Raw genomic sequence first — 16,339 nt, 5'->3', positions numbered from 1 at the left:
TCCAGGGAGTGCGGCGATATTATGGAGCGCTGGGTTACGTCAGGTATTGGGGTTGGTTGCACGCCGCTTGGTTGCCTTGCCGCAGTGCAGCGGCTATGGTGCGGCGTCCTCTGTGTCCTAGCAACCGGGACAGGGCGGAGCCTCGCATCGCGGCACACCCAGGACCCACCGAGGCCGGTATATGCTGGAGGACATGGTGGTCGTGTCTGGTAAAACATGCAGAGATCTATACTTCTATAGGAGCCAGGGCAATTCATGCAGTCCTTAAAGGGACAGTACAGCAAGTCTGTGTGGTGGAATGTTGTGTATTGTTCTTTGTTACCAGTCATTCCAGACATAGTGGGAGGCTGGGGGAGGGGGCATCATAGGGGGTATACTGCACTGTGGCTGTCACTCTAACCCCGTACTAATGTATCAAAGTTTTATCAACTCTAAGTGTGTGTAACTTTTGCACCAATCACAGCTCGTATTTCAATAATGGGCGGGGCTTAAATAGAGGGGCGGTTACAACTGACTGATTGATTATAATTGACATTTTAGCTTAAAGGAGAAGTCCAGCAAAAAGTTTTTATTAAAGTTATACAAATCCCCAATATACACTTCTTATGGGAAATGCTTATAAAGGAAAGATACCATTTGAAAGTACAACTGGTCCCGCAAAAAACAAGCCCCCATATAGATCTGTCAACAGGAAAATAAGAGTAATAGGTCTCAGAAGAAGGAAAAAAACTAAAATTGGCATCAACATGAAGGGGTTAACCCTCCTAACACACCTTGAAATAACACAGAGCTTTGGATAGTAACATACTATTATATCCTAAGAGCACAAACCCACACACCGTATACGCAGCGTATTTACTGCTGCGATACGCAGCAAATACGCAGCAGATTAGATCTAAATAACTGAACACAGCATCAAATCTGCTGCGTATTTGTTGCGTATCTGCTGCATATACGGTGTGTGGGTTTGTACCCTTATAATCACATGGGCATTGCCAGATTCGTAAGACCCACATGTACAGTTAATGTGGGGTTGACCCCAGAATTGATTCCTCTGGTAGGATCTGCAAATCTTATTGTACCAAGAATAGAAAGTCCGCTCATCTACAGTGGTTACCAGGATGCGCGGACAGGAGATGTTGAACTTTGCTTCTGTAAAGTATCAGGAACTGAAAGAAGTCCAAAGTCCCATAAAACTTGAAGCTTTAGAAACAAGTCTAGCAGCTTATGCTTTAATGGGTTTTTTTATGCTAAAAAAAAAAGATGAAAAAAGAATTAGCTGTTCTTTTTGTCTGCTTGTGTGTACATATTTGATTTTACATACAAGATCATTTTTACTAGGTTTCTCCTTTAAAGGGGTAGTTCAACCCCCCCCCCCCCCCCAAAAAAAAAAAAAATCTTTCAAATCAACTGATGCCACAAAGTGCCAGAGATTTGTAATTCACTTTTATTAAAAAATCCCAAGTCTTTCAGTACTTATCAGCTGTTGTATGTCCTGCAGGAAGTGGAGTATTCTCTCCAGTCTGACACAGCGCTCTCTGCTGCCACCTCTGTCCATGTCAGGAACTGTCCAGAGCAGTAGCAAATCCCCATTGAAAACCTCTCCTGCTCTCGAGACTGGAAAGAAAACACCACTTCCTGCAGGACAAACAGCAGCTAATAAGTAATGGAAGACTGGAGATTTTTTAATAGAAGTAAATTACACTTTCTGGCACCAGTTTTTTTGAAAGAAAACAGTTTTTGGTGAACTACCCCTTTAAGCTTCCATGATTAATACAATACTATCTGTTCAGCATGCTTGAGGTAGTACGACTAACTATTCTGTATTCTTTTTTTCACAGTCAGAAAGTTTTTGCCCTGGAGCCACCGGCATTCATCTCAACTAGACAGACTATAATGAATTCTTAATTTACTGCCTACTACTGTGAAGAGCCTCGCAGCATAACCAGGATCTCCGCTGTGCAGCAATGACTGGCAGGCAGAGAAGGGAGGCAAGAGGGGCTGGGAAAGTGTTCTCAGAACTGGGGCCTGCTATGCCACACTTAAGCCAATCCTTATATACAAGCAGAACAAGCAAATCACAAAGTCTCCCCAGCATTGCAGGCATCGGATTGGGAATTCAGGAGGTCCGAACAGTGAGTAGTCTGCAGGTCACTAAGGCTACCAAAAGCTTTCCCATCATTGTCAAAGCTATGAAACCTGAGAAGAGTGTGGTCAGCAAGGCCGTTCAGGTAAGAGCTTTTCCTGGCTTCTTCTACAGCCTACCTACGTATAGAAACCTAAAATTAAAGGGGTACGCTGAAAAAAAAAAAAGAAACATATCAAATCAACTGGTGGCAGAAAATGATATAGATTTGTAAATTACTTCTATTTAAAAATCTCATGTCTGCAGGAAGTGGTGTATTCTTTCTAGTCTGACGCAGTGCTCTCTGCTGCCACCTCTGTCCATGTCAGGAACTGTCAGGTTTTCTATGGACAGTTCCTGACATAGACAGAGGTGGCAGCAGAGAGAACTGTGTCAGACTGGGAAGAATACACCACTTTTTATCTTTCGGTCAGGGCAGGAATTTAAGACATAAAGAAAATATCCTCATCTAGCTACCCCAGCAATCCAGCAGTGCTTATGGCAATACCCATCTGTCTATACCAGGAGGATATCTAATAATAATCTTTATTTTTTATATAGCCAGTATATACATGCATTGAAATATAGTATTACTATGGAGACCAAGACCGTTTTTCTTGCCCTAGGTATCATCTAATGAGGAAGATTTGCTTCTTTCAAAAATAGCAGCTTTAGAGAAGGAAATCCTCTCACTAAAATCATCTCTTAAAGAGAAAGACGATGCGGTGATAGACCTAAATGACATAATTAAGACCAAGGTATAGTGGTATCTCCTATCTATCTATCTGGATCCTTTTTGTGAATACTTGCCAATCACCTAAAATTTTCACTATGCACCTAAGATACTGCCCAGTGATGTTGTTATTTATTCTTTGTATATGATGTATACAGTGTACATATGTTACCTTAGATATATTGCAGGACTATTAGGATAATATCCGCAGAATTCCGTCGGCTGTCCGCACGCATTTCCGCCGGTTCCATAGACACCATTCTATGGGCCGGCTTATCCCGCGAAAGAAGTGACATGTGGACTAAAGTCCAGTGTCCCTCTAGGAACAACATAACAACCTGGTGAACGGCAGGTCACATTCACATGTAGTGTACCAGAACGCAATTCCTGCGACTGGGCTTAGGATGCCACCTGTTCACTACCTGTTTGGTATATATGTACAACTTTGTTATATATTCTCTCTAGCAGTGTTACTGGCAGGAAGGGATTGGGTTACATTGCCTCACTACACACACTACGTTAAACTTTTAGGCAACAGTGACAACCACAGTTTTTAGGTAGGTGGAGCATGCTGACATGCGTCACATAAAAGACCTGTCGAGGCAGGGCGAGCTGCTAAAAGAGGGGAACAAGAAGTTAACAGTGAAAGTACAAGCTGCGCAGCAAGGAGAAGGGCAGCTGGAGATGCGACTAAGGCCTTGTTCCCTTGTTTCAAGGATGACACGGACGTGGAAGGCCTGAAGTTGAAACCCTCCTCCCCCCTACATGGCAGCATCTTCAGTATGATGCTGGGAGATGGGGACCTGTATGAATATACATGGTGCTGTAATGTCACAGCCACGCGGCTGCTTTGTTTCAGCGCCACACATATTCAAACATTGTTTGTCCGTGAAACACGGAAAGTGGGAATAAGGCCTAAGGGTCCTTTTACACACAGATTTATCTGAAAGATTATTGAAACCAAAGCCATGAACAGACGATAAACAGAGAACAGGTCAAAAAAAGTTGGCTTTGGCGTCAATAATCTGTCAGATAAATCTATCTGTGTAAACACACCATAGGAGGACCCATACAAGGTCTCCTGGGCACCTCTAGGAACTGCAAGTAGTGGCTGTCAGCACGGCCTAGACACCTAAGCAGAAACACCCCTAAACCCACCACAGTGGGCCCCAGAAGAGAGAGATCACAGGGAAGTGCCAGAGAGTAATCTGCTCCTGCAGAAGCCCTCATGCCCACCTGATACTGATAAGTCAGTTAGTATAGCTGTGGTGCACCACAACGGCCAGCCATCCCACAGATAACAGTTAGAGATGAGCGAACCGGCCGAGGTTCGTATGAACCTGAACTCTCGGCTTCTGATTCCCGCTGTCTGACCGCTCCGTGGAGAGGGTGGATACAGCCTGAGGACCGCCTGGAAAACTGGGATACAGCCATAGCCATAGGCTGTATCCCAGTTTTCCAGGCGGTCCTCAGGCTGTATCCACCATCTCCACGGAGCGGGCAGACAGCGGGAATCAGAAGCCGATAGTTCAGGTTCATACGAACCCGAACCTCAGCCGGTTCGCTCATCTCTAGTAACAGCACCCCTCTCACTCTGCAGTTCTCAGTGCATCCCCTCATTCAAGAGCTCATCACTACACACATAAGAGAGAGGCCTAGCTACCTGCAGACTACAACTATTACCACCATCATCCTCACCTTCAACCCTCTCACTATCTTCCACACCCAGGCTCGCTGCACAGAAACTGCACATACATATATAGATCATGTTGCTGGTTTCATGGAGAAGGTTTTATATATGTGTATGTGTGTGTGTGTGTATATATATATATATATATATATATAATCTTATAATAAATGGGGTATTCTTTTATGACATGGGGAGAGCAGTACTCAAACGCCAGGATGATCCTTGATGCAGATCTGCAGATCCCATACAGTTACAGTGTAAATGACTCAGTGTTCGTCAGTCCGTCTCTGTTTATCCCCCTAAAATTGCAAATTGCGTATTTTGTGGCGTCAGCTTTTACATTGCAATTTAATATAAAACTATTAATGGACATTTTCCAAGAGTTAGAGGGAAGCAATGAATAATAGCTCAGCCTGATGATTCACTAACATCGTCAGCCATTATTGATTTCTTTCTTATGAAACGCTCCCAAGTGATCGGCTAAATGTGGCCCATACCATTATTTTTACTGTGAATCGATAAGTATTGGATTATGACATTCTGAGCTTACATTAACCATGCACGGCTTGGATTAGCAGGAATATTTCAGAAACCCAGCTCTGTGCACTTAAAAGCAAGGAGTTATTCAGTGAAGTGCCAGCCTTGACTGGTAATGGAAGACCAAGCCTAGAACATTCACAAGGATATATTCTAGCACCTCCTTCAAAATTCTCCTCCACCTCCCTCCTCCTGATCCTGAGAAATAAAGTAAGAAATCCTCTTTGTGTATCTCAGGAGATCGGCCATGTTGTTTTCTTTCTCCTCTTCAGAAATGTGTGTGGCTGTGAGACTCTACAGACTCTGCAGCATTTTCGTCTGGAATCTGGGTACATCATGTACCCGGCTCTTCCATCTGCAACGTTACTGCCCAGCTGAGCGATTGCTCGCTTGGCCAGCCAGCAACGTGGGTGGCGTCCCACCCCAGTCAGATTGGCTGAGCAGGCAATTGATCACCCAGGTACGTGCTGGAGCAGCTGCAGATGGCTGGAGGCTGTCAATGGGACCCAGGAGAAGTGCTCTGGGTTAGTATACTTTGTTTATTACTTTCCTGCACCTTCATTTTTTCAAGGGACTTCTCCTTTAAGACCAACATATAGATGTCTCAATACACTGGCAGCCAGGTAGGCCATGGAAGATTTATCACTAACTGAGCATTCATGGGTCTAGCTGGGATGCTATCTTCAGCAACCTACATATGTGCAGGATCTACAGGTCCAGCTGTAACATCTGTGGGCAAAGGTGCTACAGAGATATGTTGTATATACTGTATAACATTTATAAATCTGTATACTGTGGCTATATATGCACCAGCCAGACCACTGCTTTTAGAGCAGAGTGGTGGTCTGTAACCTAGACAACGAGCTGTCAACAATTGGAGAGAAAGAACAGGATATCAGGAGAAGGAGGCAAGTTTGCTGAATGCATGTATTTGCAAAAATATTTAATTTGGCGAGCCCTACATGTATAACTAACTATATTAGTTGAGATGAGAATACCCCTTTAAATCGACTGCATATATAGTATGAGTGACCATACCTTATTGGGGTATTCCTATATGGGTATGAGGGCTCTCCAGTGTCTCTGGTCTCCTTGCAGCTGTTGGAGTTGGTTGGGAAGCCAAAAACAGCTGTTCTCCAGTTTGCGTAACTCTAATTGATGTTAACAGTAGTTGCAAACCATCATATGACTATATCAATCAGACATTTATGGCGTATCCTATGGATGATACACGCGACGGGGATTTTGGAAACATCATTTGCATTTAGCAGAATAAGGCTGCACTCACACGTCCTGTAAAATTGTCCGTGGTCGCTGATCCGCAATCACAAACAATTTTAGGAACCATTCGAGTGAATGCAGCCATTCACACAATTCGTGCCGCAATCCCCAGGACGAAAAAATAGGACATGTCCTAGTGCGGTTCACGGCATGGATCGTTGTCAAATGCGATGAGTAGTTGTCAAATGCAATGACAGGAGCGCACATTATGGGGGGCTGCACTTCTATTAGGGGATCTGTGCCGTGATCCTCCTCCGGTCATCACGCCATGGATCTAGTGAATAACAGGCATGATATGGAGGTGGTCTTTAGCACCAGGCTTTTCACTTTCTCAGATGTATTGGAAAATTGCTCTGATTTTTCTGCACTCTTTTTTTTTTTTTTTTTTTTGCAGACTGTGCAGTACACCAGGGACATGGAGAATGAAATAAATAGCCATAAAAGCACGCGGCAGACGCTGGAGAGAAGCCAGAAGATAGTGGAAGAGAAGGAGCGGCTACTGGAGGAAAGTATCCAGCAATATGAAAAAATCAACCGAGATCTGCAGGCTCAGGTACGTGTAATGGACTCTTGGTCACTTTTATGTTTATTACCAGATAAATTAACCTGCTATCTCGTCTCCCTTATGAAGTATGAAGAGACACTGGCATCACTGCAGAAGCAAAGCCAAATAGAAGTGAACATCAGGGATGAAAAGATTGCTAAGCTGAAGCAGCAGATCTCAGAGCTTTTCAAAGACAAGTCATGGTACAATTCCTCAGTATTTCATTCTAATACAGGTTGACAGTAGTGAAGGTGCATTGGCGGTACAGACCATCTTGAGCACTTCTTTCATTGGCATGTAAAGGGAATCTGTCACTGGGTTTATACCGCCTTAAATGTGGGCAGCATAAACTACTGACAGAAATGCTGAACAGATCAGTTTATTACTTACATTATTCTGTTCATCTGTTCTCCTAATATGCAGGAGAATAGGATTCTTGCCACACCCCTCCCCCCACCCTACAGCTGCTGATTAACATCTACCCGCCTATACACAGCATGGATAGATAACTGCCAATCAGCAGTTGGGGTCTCTGGCATGGGACTTCATGATTTCAAGTACAGGTTTGGATCCTGGCACTAAATTTATAGTTAGAGATGAGCAAACCGGGTTCGGGTTCGAGTCCATCCGAACCTGAACGATCGACATTTGATTAGCGGTGGCTGCTGAACTTGGATAAAGCTCTAAGGTTGTCTGGAAAACATGGATACAGCCAATGACTGTATCCATGTTTTCCACATAGCCTTAGGGCTTTATCCGAATTCAGCAGCCACCGCTAATCAAATGCTGAAAGTTCGGGTTCGGATGGACTCGAGCATGCTCCAGGTTCGCTCATCTCTATTTATAGTGCTTTGCTGGTGCCCCATCACACCTTTACCTGTGGCTTTACCACCCATTCTAGGACCTATGATTCAACTGTCCTTATAATGTTATCTCATGTGCTGGTGCACTTAAAGGGGAAGCCTTTTAAAACTTATAACAGCTCTGGCATTGGCCACCCTTGCACTAGTATCTGGCATTTGCAAGTCTTGGGGTTTAATTTTTTTTTAGAGTATTTGCCCCTTGTGATATTACCACCCTATATGTGACTTCCCCAAACATTTTAAAAGCTTAAAGGGGTGGGAAATGTCACTGACAATGTCCATTTTGACCTCTTCAACCCTACTTCACCTTCAAAGATGACCTAGAGTGGGCCGCCTGCCTAAATCTTTGACCACACCAGATGTCATCAGCAGTGATATCACCAAAGTGTCAGTATCTCCTGTGATGCTTTAAGGGGCTCATCACACCTTGGGCAGGAGCCGCCTCTACTGCTGGTACACCTTTTACTGTTTACAACACCCCCAGCTGTGGCCTTAAAGGGATATTTCCATCGTGGACTCTTATGGCGTAGGCAGAGGTGAGACCCCCACTTGGTCCTCCTGTCCCATCTGGTGAAGTGGTCACTGGTGCCTCATACAAGTATGGAATGAATGGAGATGTTACTTTGAAGTTATGAAACTTTAAATGAAGAATTGTCTATGCTCGTCTCTTCTTTTGTAGGGAACATAAGAAGCAGATAGAAGAACTTCAGAAGGAGATGAAACGATTAGCTGAGGAAGCTCAAGTGCTTCAAGGACAGCTGAAGAGACATGGTGTTTCAACACACGTACGTCCTCCACTTACTGCTGGCTTTTTTTATGGACATTTCAGGAATGCGGCATGGAAATATTTTAATGAAAAAAAAATTATTAAATCTGTTTTTTGTTTTTTTTTGCAATAGCTTGGATACTATTATCCAACTATTACTATTGGAGTATATAGTGAGTGATCCTAAATCAGGGATGGGGAACCTTCAGCCTATTGAGTCCACTGTATGGGGGTACTTTGATGAAATTTGGTTGGGTAGGAGAGGAAGGGCCCTATTCCATGGGACAATTATCGTTCGGATAATCGTTAACGATCTCAAACGACCGCTATTGCAAACAACCTGAAATCGTTCACCCAATTACACGGAACGATGATCATTACTTATGATAGTTCTTGCGGTCGTCTTGCCGTCGCTACTGCGTTCGGCGCTTCTGCGAACGTGTTATTCCATGCGAACGAGCAACGATAATAGGTCCAGGTCTCATTAATGGTGGGTTTACACAGGCAGATTTATCTGACAGATTTTTGAAGCCAAAGCCAGGAACAGACCATAAACAGGGAATGGGTCATAAAGGAAAGACTGAGCTTTCTCCTTTTTTCAAATCCATTCCTGGCTTTGGCTTCCAAAATCTGTCAGATAAATCTGCCTGTGTAAACGCACCATAAGCGTTCAACGATTTCTCAGTCGTCGTTTAATCGTTAACTGCTATTCAACCAAACGATTATCACTTCAATCCTAACTATTTAGCGATTATCCGATGATAATTGTCCCGTGGAATAGGGCCCTAAATGTCCATAGGGAATTGTAGGCTCCTTGAAAGTAAATATATGATAAGTACTAGAGCTGGATGTCACAGTTAGAGATGAGCAAACACGTTCAGGTTCATCCAAACCCGAACACTCAGCATTTGATTACTGGTGGCTGCAGAGGTTGGTTGCAGCCCTGGGGAGTCCTGGAAAACATAGATACAGCCATAAGCCATATCTATCTATGTTTTCCAGGCAGTTAGGGCTGCATCCAACTTCTTCAGCCACCGGTAATCAAATGCTGAGTGTTCGGGTTTAGAGATGATCAAACATCAAAATCTTCGGTTCTATAGAATTCGAACCTTGTTGAACCTTCCGCATTTGATTCCCGATGCCTTCCCGGTCCGTGGGGAAGGAGGAGACTGCCGGGGTACCGCCTGGAATTCCGGGATTTAGCCTAGGTAATAGGCTGTGACCCAGAATTCCAGGTGGTACCCGTGCTGTCTCCTCCTTCCCCACGAACCAGGAAGGCATCGGGAATCAAATGCGGAAGGTTCAACAAGGTTCGAGTTCTATAGAACCAAAGATTTTCCGCTGTTCGGTCATCTCTATTCAGTTTGGATGAACCTGAACGTACTTGAAGTTCGCTCATCTGCAGTCACAATCCCTTGTCCCTTCACAGTAGGTATATAGAGCGCTGGCCTAATGTGTTACATGTGGGTTAAGATCGCTCACCTCAGATGTAAATTACTGCAGGTAACATGGGGTACATGACTAAAGTAATAGAAATCAGCAATTTTCTTAATAGATATGTTCATTATAATTGGTCATTCATTCAGCCTATTATCCATTTGTTCTCTTACAGAAATGCCAGAGGTGCAAATCTCTGATGTCCGACCTTGAAGACAGCAAGTTACAAGTAAAACTAAAAAACAGGACGATAGAAGAATTGCAGTCACTGTGCCAAAGATTTCAGTATCAACTCCAGGAGCAAGTATGTCACTTTATGTACATGGCAGGCTGTATAATCGCACCATGCCGCTAGAGCAGGGGTGGCCCTCTAGCTGTTTGGCTGTGCAGGCATGATGGAAATTGTAGTTCAGCAAACCTGGATGGCCATGAGTTTGATACCTGTGCTCTAGAGGAGCGAAGCTTTATATGTATGTTGTCCTATGGTTCTCCTCTCTATAGCTTCATGCCGAACTCTCTCTTACAAGGCTTAAAGGGGCTTTAACACAGGCAGATTATGAAAAATTTTCTCCTAGTACTTTTGCTCTGTTCGCATCGTGTTGAAGCATGCCGATAGATGGATTAATCTGCTTTTTTTTTCCTTTAGGAGAAATTGCAGAGCATGCTTGTGGACAAAAACAGCAGGAACCAAAAATAAGCCAAAGCCGCCAAAACCCAGCATGGACTTTATTACTCACAGATATTATATTTGCTGCTATTATATTTCTATGACCAGATCGGCAGCCTTTGTAATTATTTGTATTCATTTTCCTTAACATATGATAAAGCAATATGACATGGACTATATGGAGTAATGTATTTATTTCTGCTCTGCTGCCTTGAGAGTTATCCACAGAAGTCACTAAATCAACCTAATTGTTTCGGATGTTTTATGTATTTGTTCATATGTAAGGTCAGCAGTATTATTTCCAATGTTTAACAGATAATATATCTAAAAATAAATCTAAAAATATCTAAAACTCAGGGCAACAAAAAAAATCAGGTTTTGGAAAGATTGAAAGGAGCTCTATTTGCTCCCTAAGCCAAGCTCTTTCACCACTGTGCATTCAAGGCCTGACCGTTGAAAATACTTCAACTCTTAAATACGTCACCCATACGTCAAGGGAATGGTTATAGTTTTTATGCTGCAACAACCAGGAGTCATTGGGGCGGTCCTTAGTGGCTTTTCCCCACCCCACCGGCATTAATTTCCCTCTTTTGTTATAGTGAAACATCTATCAGTCAAGGCTGATGGGGCAGGAAAAAGATGCTGTGAAGTTGGAGTTCAGGCAGCATGAAACAAGTACCCATTAAAGGAGACCTATCACCCCCTGTGCCGGGGTGACAGGCTCCCGACCCCCCGTTACAGCCCCCTATACTCACCTGATCCCGCCGGGTCACAGAGATATGAGCGCCCGAAGCCCGGCGCGCGCTCTCACAGGAGAGTCCGACGCTCATAGAGAATGAATGGGGAGTCCGATGCTCTGTCATTCTCTATGGGGATCGGACTCTCCTGTGAGCGCGCGCGCCAGGCTTCGGGCGCTCATATCTCCGTGACCCGACCGGATCAGGAAGCGGGACCCGGCGGGATCAGGTGAGTATAGGGGGCTGTAACGGGGGGTTGGGAGACTGTCACCCCGGCACGGGGGGGGGTGACAGGTCCTCTTTAACGGGGGTTATTCCAGGCCTAGAAAAACCTGGCCACTTTCTTCCAGAAACAACACTCTAAAGAGGAAGTTCCATAAAATTAATCTTCGTGCTTGCATTGTGCGGCTCCTGGGTCCCGCTGTTGGCAGCCAACTGTCATCTTCGGCTGGAATCCAGGTACATCACGTACTCTGCTCTTCCAGCTGCAACATCATGGCCCAGGCTGAGCGACTGCCAGTTGGTGTCCCACCTCAGTCACTGATTGGCTGAGTGGATACATGATGTGGCAGCTAGAAGAGCTGCAGGAAACAGCATCTGTCAACGGGACTCAGAAGCGGTGCTATGGGGCACAAAGATAGCCAAGTTTTATTATTTTTCCGCACACTGCTGCCTGCCTAGCTTCTTACAGTTTTGTGGGACTTCTGCTTTGAATGCAATATCCCACACAACCTGGGGACAGGGGTGGTGCTGTTTTTGAAAGAATGAATCTATTTTTTTTTTTTTTCTAGCAGTGATGTCATGAGTCATCAAGGATTTTATATATATATTCCCTTTAGGCTGAAGTTCTTATGTGGTTGGCAGCTGAGCACACAGTACGTGTTAGTCCTAGGCAGACGGGTGACTGAGCATTGCGGTACATCCATGCAGTGCTGCACCTGGATCCATGAGCCCGACCCATGTCTCAGAAGAATAAAAAAAACAAATGTGAATAATTTGGAGATAGGGAAGAAAAAAAATCAGGCAAACAAGTGTCTAATAAATATTTAAAACATTTATTTCAGCACACAGGTATTTTTAATAAAATAGACTATTTTATTTCATTCTGATCAGAAAGATCTCAACAACTGTTATTATATACAGTGATTTTCTGACATCACACAAGAACCGGAAATAATCTTATACATTATGCTGAGCAACGTCTCCCACGCGGTCCTGGCTCCCCAGGTGTCATGTAAGGTGCAGTATGCTGATTGTGGAGCCCGGAGCAGAGATCAGTAAGTGATCAACTAGCCATTGTAGTCAGTGTACATGTATCCAAGAACCATTGGGTCACTGAACGTACTGCTCTGCAACTGGATTTATTGCATGCAAATGGAGTTTGCACATTGTGTTAGATCCACTTACAGCCAGACAGTGATTTATATAGGTCCCTGATGTTATGTTGCCAGCAGTGAATTCTATGCAAACCAATGGAGGCACCAAGATATATAGGAAGTGCAATGTTTGTAGCTAAAATATATTTGCATGTATCTTAGGGTCTCTGATGACTTATAGTAGTGCCTGCAGCAGATTACAGGGTTGAGCATTGCTCTTCTGACTGTTTAAACTAGCATGGAAATAGCCTAAAAATCTGCTGAGGCAGATTCCGTGTGTTCTCCCACTTCAACATCTGGCCATCCCATAGGCTCCATTCTATGGTCAGGCAGATTCCGCCGTCCACCCAATCAATTGACACTGCCTGAATAGAATGGAGCCTATGGGACGGGCAAATCTTCAAGCAGGAGCAGGGTAGGGGGAGGAGCGCACAGACCGCCAGAACTTATCTGCACAATTTCCGTAGTGTGCAAGGGCCCAAATGCAGCAGATCATTTTCGCTACAGAGGGTACCACAGATCTGCAAAAGAATCCTCATAAATTACATACAGATTTTGTCATGGATTTCAGTAACAGAACAGGCATGCTTTTTGCACCTGTATTACGGCCACAAGTCCTGGTCCAACCACAGGTCTAATGACTGAAACTAATGCATTACAGTGATCTATGATGCAGTTGGTTTAGGCCACCAGGTCAACGAAATTATGCTCATGTCAATCTGGCCATACTGATTTTTATTGCACAATACCATCATATACATGGTAACACTGTTATCATGTGCAAAAAAACATAAGTTATACTAAGAGTAATTCTATAGTGTATAACTATTAGGCTATGTGCACACATCGTAAAAGACCGGCTGTTCCGTGACCCAGCTGGGTCACGGAACGGCTGGTCTCTGAAAAGATCATCCCGGCAGGTACTGCAATACCGGCCGGATGATCTTTTCGGCCGCAGAGTTCTGATGCGGCGCATCTGTGCGCGCCCACATCAGAACTCTCCACTGCACACTATGGAGCGAGTCAGTTGTCTGCGACGCCGCTAGGGATCCTGGCCGGAGCATATACTATGTGTATACGCTCCGGCCATGATCCCATAGACCGAGAAGTAACATATTTCTTCATAATAATCCCGGTCGTTGTACAACGGCCGTGATTTTACAAAAAAATATACGTTGTGTGAACATAGCCTTAACATGAGCTTAAAACTGGATGTCTAGTTTACAGGACTGTGTACCCTCTCACTGCTGATATCAGAGAACTGCAAACATGGCAGGCAATGCTTTAGCTTCGGTTGTCTAGGCATGATGGGAATTGTAGTTTTGCAACAGCTGGAGGGATTCATTTTCCCCATTCCTGGGCTGAGGGGTGAAACAAACCCCAGGCCCCTCATCTTTGCCCATTCCTATGTACATTGCTGACTGGATGATTGATCATGAGCGGCTGCACTATACACTTCACTCCTGTCATATATGAGAATAGACATTGCAGGAGGAAATCCTCCGTCTGACTGCACAAGGCTCCACAAAGGAAGATTTCTCACCTACATATAAGCTCCCAGGAAGGTCTCCACATCTACATTACATAAACAGGTTTACAGCATAGATTTTAGGCACAGAACTTCAGTGTTATCTCAAGTGTCATTCACCAAATAGGATATATAGAAGCACCTTAAAGGGGTTATCCAGTGCTACAAAAACATGGCCACTTTCTTTCAGAGACAACACCACTCTTGTCTCCAGTTCAGATGCGGTTTGCAATTAAGCTCCATTCACTTCAAAAGAACTGAGCAGCAAAACCCCGCCCAAGCTACAGACAAGAGTGGTGCTGTCTCTGGAAGAAAGTGGCCATGTTTTTGTAGCGCTGGATAACCCCTCTAACATTGCTGGATTATTAACTGATATAAGTGCCATTAATCATGTAATATGACTTCTGAGGACCATTAGTATCAATCGTTAATGCAATATTCAACATTCACAGTGCAGGGACAGCAGGAGAAAAGTGTTAGCTGAGGATGCACTCACATGTTATAGGCACACAGATCCTAGGATTACCATTGCAACCAAACATTGTACTGCTCTACTGCCCTGTGGTGCTTTTCTTCCCAACACTACACCATGGGTGTCTGGAAAGATATATATATATATATCCTAGTTTTAGTTGCCCCCTGTTCCCACTGCATAAATGTAGCAAAAAAGGTGAGGATCCCACCAAACATCATCTCATATCTCAGCTTCCTGGACCTTTGGGAAAATAAATATCCCATGGCTCTCTAAATACTGTAAAACAACTAAGCATGCTGAGAGTTGTAGTTTTGCAACAACTGGAGAGTCACAGGATGGAAACCACTGCTGTAGATACTTCTTGCTCAGGCTGGTAAGGCCAGGTTACACCCATGCCCTGCCAGTAATTCACTACATGCACTTCATAGATCTAAGTGGTAAAAAGAAACTCCTATGTACATAGCAAAAGACCAAACTAGACCACTTACAATCTTCTCCCTGGCCTTTGGCTTCTTTCAAGGTGCAATGAGTCTGATGCTCCATTAATATTTTTGTATGTTATTTCCTCTGAAAACCTGTAAGATATCATCTCCTACACTGCTATATGCCTCTTTCCTAGAGCTCCTAGTAACAGAATCCCCTTTAGTGAATGGACAGATACACATAGCAGTGTTATGTGAAGGATCCATAGCTGTAGTCAGGGCCACCCCAGATAATGGTACAGTATACAGAGTAAAATCAGGTGGAAAAATTAAGTAAGCGCTTGCAAGTGCAGACAATAGGAAAATAAAACCAGGGTTAGACATCTTCTGCTTGGGTGGCCTTTACTATGTTGATGGAGAACCTTTACTAGGACTGTGATGTTTAATGGCAGAAAGTCTATATTCAGCTACAAGTGTTCTGCGTTGGGCCCTTATTCTGATGACCCCTGGTAATCCCAGCACATTAATGGTGAATATTTCCCAGAATTTACATGAGGATCGCATTCTACCACACACAGCGCAGTATGCCATGACATGCGAAGGCAGCCTGATGCTTTTATGTAGCCAGCCACCTTACAAATGCAACAGAAAACATTGCCCCATTGGGTGTGTACAGTGGGACCAAAAGCTCCTTTAAAGTGACACTGTCACCCCCTTTGTTCATTTTGACATCTCTACACAGGTGTAAAGGGTAAATTTAGTGTTTTTCATACCTTATTTCATATCATATGTCATGGTGCTTGTTCAAGTAAAAAGTGTCCTTTTATCATCTGCAGATTGTATTAAGTGGGCGTGGCCTCGCGATACTAGCGCCACATAACCCCGCCCACAACGGCACAATTGGCCCCGCCCCCTCGCCGGCCATTGGAACAGGCTGGCCGAAAGGTCTAGACTCCACCCCCTTTATGTTGGACAACCAATGGGCGTCAAGGGGGCGGGGCCAACCGTACCGTTGTGGGCGGGGTTATGTGGCGCTAGCGCCACGAGGCCACGCCCACTTAATACAATCTGCAGTTGATAAAAGGACACTTTTTACTTGAACAAGCACCATGACGTATGATATGAAATAAGATATGAAAAACACTAAATTTACCCTTT

At 44.1% G+C, this 16,339-nt stretch overlaps 1 protein-coding gene across 1 annotated transcript; it reads left to right on the top strand.

The window, feature by feature from the left end:
- Positions 1-73: 73 nt before the first annotated feature.
- On the top strand, positions 74-10,811 carry LOC138773787 (centrosomal protein of 83 kDa-like). Its single transcript, XM_069954168.1, has 8 exons — positions 74-209; positions 1,842-2,231; positions 2,752-2,883; positions 6,761-6,919; positions 6,998-7,113; positions 8,453-8,558; positions 10,152-10,280; positions 10,623-10,811. The coding sequence occupies exons 2-8, from the start codon at positions 1,968-1,970 to the stop codon at positions 10,671-10,673; spliced, it is 957 nt and encodes a 318-aa protein (XP_069810269.1). The 5' UTR covers positions 74-209; positions 1,842-1,967; the 3' UTR covers positions 10,674-10,811.
- The last annotated feature ends 5,528 nt before the right edge of the window (positions 10,812-16,339 follow it).

Source organism: Dendropsophus ebraccatus, chromosome 15 (assembly GCF_027789765.1).
Source record: "Dendropsophus ebraccatus isolate aDenEbr1 chromosome 15, aDenEbr1.pat, whole genome shotgun sequence".
Lineage (NCBI taxonomy): Eukaryota > Metazoa > Chordata > Amphibia > Anura > Hylidae > Dendropsophus > Dendropsophus ebraccatus.
This window is presented reverse-complemented; position numbering and strand designations above follow the sequence as displayed.

What these genes read in the sequence shown, in the direction of transcription:
- LOC138773787 (XM_069954168.1), top strand. Translation starts at nt 1,968, where the DNA reads ATGACTGGCAGGCAGAGAAGGGAGGCAAGAGGGGCTGGGAAAGTGTTC. An exon ending in ATGACATAATTAAGACCAAG is followed by an intron (nt 2,884 to 6,760) that starts GTATAGTGGTAT and finishes TTTTTTTTGCAG; the next exon opens with ACTGTGCAGTACACCAGGGA. An exon ending in GACATGGTGTTTCAACACAC is followed by an intron (nt 8,559 to 10,151) that starts GTACGTCCTCCA and finishes GTTCTCTTACAG; the next exon opens with AAATGCCAGAGGTGCAAATC.